The sequence below is a fragment of the Limulus polyphemus genome, unplaced genomic scaffold (assembly GCF_000517525.1).
Source record: "Limulus polyphemus unplaced genomic scaffold, Limulus_polyphemus-2.1.2 Scaffold1937, whole genome shotgun sequence".
Taxonomy (NCBI): Eukaryota; Metazoa; Arthropoda; class Merostomata; order Xiphosura; family Limulidae; genus Limulus; species Limulus polyphemus.
The window spans coordinates 139885-144489 of record NW_013667547.1 but is presented as its reverse complement, the minus strand read 5'-3'; the positions used below and the strand labels follow the sequence as shown (position 1 = coordinate 144489).

Below are 4605 nucleotides of genomic sequence, written 5' to 3'. Positions count from 1 at the left end.
AATATCTTAGCAAACTGAAAAGATAAGAAGCTCTCATTATATATTCTAGCTTGTCAGTATTGGTAATTTGAGTTTCTAATTTATAATATTTGCTTTTAAATTACAAAATCAAGTAATATATAGTACTAAAAGTTGAATTAGAATCTTCAGTTTGATACCAAAGTTACTGGTATAAATTCATGAAATACTAGTTCAATAACATTTTGAATGCAAGTCAACAAATGAGATGACATGACCTTTCACCCTTGACCTGTCTGGAAGGGGTTAATAGTATATGATAATTAAAAACTTTTTTATGTGAAATCGGACAAAATTAATATACAAATTTTTAAAAATTCAATATATTTGAAAGAAAGCATTGCAGAAACTTCGAGCTAACAAATTTAGAGTTAACTCAGCTAGAATTAATAAAATGTATTTGATAAAAAACTGCACTTTCTGACAATGAACTGATGTTTTTTTATGAATACTTAGGACAAGACAGAGCCTGAAAGTGAGGGAACATAATATCCTTGGTCCATATGTGGATGGACTTTCTACCTTAGCAGTCTCGTCCTATCAGGTAAACAAATGTAACAACAACTTCTTTTCGTTCTGCCAAATCAAACTGGCATATTAAATGCACAAGCATTTAAGAGTAGCTTTTGTATAAATGTACTTTGTGGGGTCCAAATTTGTTTCTTTTTTTTTTCAAAACCTGATCTGATTGGTTTAGATTTTGAAACCTTTTTTTAAAATAATTTATTATTCTTATTATTTAACAAATTAAGTCAAAGATATTTTTCTTAAAATGTGTAAAAGTATTGGTGTTACAGAAATAACAGAGAAACATCATACACATGGAGAATAATGTGACCATCTCTAATTCACTCATAGCTGATACTGCTTACTTTACCTAAAGAGCTATTAATTGGTTCAACCTAATGTGGAAAATGTCCTATAGTTGAAAAATTATGAATTAATAGTTTGTAAGATGCTAATTTCTTGTTTTTTTCAGAGCTTATGTATCAATCACAAAAATGTTTCTTGTGTGATTATGGTATTAGTATTATGTTCGGCTAGCATGAAATAGACGTAGCTTAAAGCAAATTATTTTATTTTTTATGATCCTTTCTAAGTACTTGTATTGCCTTTTTTGCTAAAGCTACTACATTACACTGATATTTTCATTGCAATAACCAAATAAGGGAATGGAAGTGTTTGCATGTTTGGTTAAAGTTGGAATTTTGTTTTGTTAATGCCATTGTGATTTGATAATAATGTTGATAATTATTTTTTTCACTAGGACATCAGCAGCTTAATGACAGAAGGAAACAAGTCTAGAACAGTGGCTGCAACAAATATGAATAGTGAATCTAGTCGATCTCATGCTGTATTTAACATTACTCTGACTTGTTTATTGACTGATATTCAGTCTGGGGTGAGTTTGTTCTGGGAAACATTGGACTGATTTTTGTATCTTTGCTTACATGTTTATGGAGAGGTAAATGTAATTTCATTGATTAATATATATCAAAAGAAGAAATCGGTAGAAGCCAGTTATTCAAATCCAATATGAGAGATTACCAGTGGCAAACAAAAGTTATTATTCTTTATTAACTATAGTTGCAATGACTAAATCAAAAATTAGAATACTGTTTAGTAGTAGTATTTCATTTATAGCTATTCAACACAATATATTTACTTTTTAAAAACTTCAATTTAAAATGTCTGAAATTTAAGGTATTCTCTTCTATATTATTGCTTTGTTTAGTGTTGCAAAAACATTTCATAATTTTCTAGCAGCAGTAAAACATAATTAGTTGAATTTTTTATTTCTGTGTTCATCAACCATTTTTTCAACTCCTCTTTTGGAGAGGCTAATTCCTATTTAAGAATTAAATAAACTTGCTCACTAAATATTGAACTGGTGGATTAAAACTCAATTTAATTATTGTGTAGCTAATTTAACCATTTTGTGAATTTAAATAAGAAATATGTTATCAGATTACCGGAGAAAAGGTGTCCAAAATGAGCTTAGTTGACTTAGCTGGGAGTGAGAGAGCAGTAAAGTCTGGGGCTGTAGGGGAAAGATTGAAAGAAGGGTCAAATATTAATAAGTAAGTTTTAGATATTCTGATTGTAATGTTTTATGTTTAAATTAATAATGTAGAAATCGTTTATATTCAGCAATTTGTTGTTTACTTAAGATATAACATATAAAATATGAAATTAGCAAATTTATGTTGTTTTGCTGTTCATGTAATTTTAGATTTAGGTTATCAACTATTAGCACATACTGGAGTTTGAAAAAAAAAGATGTTTGGGTGAGGAGTAATTACTGGTTGTTTCTTGATGATGATTTTGAGTACAGTAATATATCTGTTTTGTCTAAATATTTTATGTTAATTAAAAAAATTATTATTGAAAAACTGGCTGGTTTTCAACTAATATTTGACTTCCAGTGTGTTTCTTTTCCTAAGTTGAATCTTAATATTGACTGTATATGAAATTATTTGTTATAACTTAGAAATCATTGTAAAATTTTACAAACTATGCCACAAATGTAGTTTCACATCATAAGGATATATAACAATACTGACTCATAAACTATACAATTCAGTCTGGAGATGTAACATGTAAGATGTTGATATAATATATATAGATATATATTTTAATACTTATAACTTATTATTTTTAATTAGTATTTTTTCTGATATTTCCAGCATTGTATGTATAAATTACATCAGATGATTTTCACTTTATGATTTGTACAATTAGAAATGTGTATAGATTATGACTACAGTATAAATTTAAAAAAGTGGTCTATATTTGTTTCTTCATTTGAAAAAATACAATAGGCAAGTAATGTTTTAAAAGGAAAAACAATATCTTGTTTCAGTTGTGATCATAGGAATAACATATCTCATTATAGGTTTAACCATTTTTTTTAGATCCCTCACAACATTAGGCCTGGTCATGTCCAAATTAGCTGACCAATCATCAGGAAAGGCAAAAGATAAATTTGTACCCTATCGTGATTCTGTCCTTACATGGCTGTTAAAAGTAGGTTTATCATTTGCTTTGAATTTGAATTTTCACAGTGAAGAGAATAAGTTTTTTTTATTTTGCCAATTAACCTACAGAAATATTTGTTGTACTTGGAAAACAAACTATTCAGTGGTTATTATGATAGAACTAAAATGAATTCAATACATATTTTTATGAAAAACATAAACACCATGGTAATAGAAAACAACAGTTATCACATTTCCCTCACTGATTTTTAAATTCTGATTTCAGGATCACGAACTATCAATTAGAGAAAGTTTTTTATTTTCTGACACCCAGACTTGAGAAGAAAACATTAATAAGAGAGAAAGCCAAATCTGTGTTAGAAATCTAAAAACTTGTATTGTGCACTTGAACATACTTAGGGAAAAAAAGTATTTATGATAAACTTTTATGAATACTTAAAAGTAATATTATTACAAAACATGTTTCAATGATTTTTTCTGAGAAATATCTAGATGATGTATTATCAGATTGATTGCCTATTTGCTTTAGTGTTTCAAAGGTATCTTTAATAATAGCTTACATGCAGTTGAATGGCATAATACTCTATTTTTCTATCTAATGTTTTTGTTTATCCTTTACAGTTTTGTTTCTCTAATATTAAAAGAAACTAGTTTTCTTTACTGGGGCATTAAATTATGCAATATGTATTCAAAGATGTTTGTGCTATAAGTATGACCCTAATTGAATAGGGTTATTTCTTAATTTCCTTTTTCATAAATTTCATAAAATGTTAAAAGGACAAAAAGGAGCTTATTAGCCCATCAAGGATGTTCCTTCCAGCTCCCAACTATAACCACCCTTTACTACTCACGTATTCATCCAATATTTTCTTGAACTTGTTTAAATTTTCTGCCTCCACCACTCTTGAAGGCAGCTCATTCCAAAGGCCAACTTCCCTGTTTTTAAAGTATACTTTCTAAACTGCAGACAAGTCTTTATGCTACCAAAATTTGAACTTATGACCACTTGTCCTATTGTTTGATGGATTTATATTATGAATGCCATTAATAACCTTAAACACCTCAATCAAATCCCATCTGACCCTCCTCCTCTTCAAAGAAAACAAGTTTAAAGATTTTAGTCTCTCCTTATAAGACTATCCCACCATCCCAGGTATCATCCTAGTGGCTCTTCTCTGAACCTTCTCTAACAATTCAATGTCCTTCTTCAGAAAGGGAGCCTAACACTGTACACAATACTCGAAATGAGGCCTTACAAGTGACTTATACAATGAAACAATAATATCCCTTGTCTTATATTTAATATTTTTATAATATAATATTTTAATTATAATATTATTTTATTATAATATTTTTAGAATCCTATTAACCCTATTGCTAGCCACACTGTTTAGATGACTTAAGTAAATCATCAATCACAGCACCAAGATCTTTTTTATCAACCACAATATTTAATGTATTCCCATTTAAATTGTAACAATAATTTGAATTGTGAAAACCTATTAGGTTGTCAAGAAATTAATGTCACGTTTTGGAACACCTCCATTAACCACCCTCAAAAAATGTATAATAGTTAAATAAACCACCT

The 4605-nt window shown here is 28.5% G+C and overlaps 1 protein-coding gene across 3 annotated transcripts in view; it reads left to right on the top strand.

Annotated features, from left to right (window-relative positions):
• Positions 1–4605, top strand: part of LOC106465419 (kinesin-like protein KIF13A) — a 141504-nt gene that overhangs the window by 61563 nt on the left and 75336 nt on the right. For all 3 annotated transcript variants that reach the window (XM_022393310.1, XM_022393311.1, XM_013925645.2), the window contains exons 6-9: positions 475–562; positions 1286–1420; positions 1987–2099; positions 2934–3045. In XM_022393310.1, coding sequence (XP_022249018.1) covers positions 475–562; positions 1286–1420; positions 1987–2099; positions 2934–3045 — 448 coding nt within the window. The remainder of the gene's footprint in view (positions 1–474; positions 563–1285; positions 1421–1986; positions 2100–2933; positions 3046–4605) is intronic.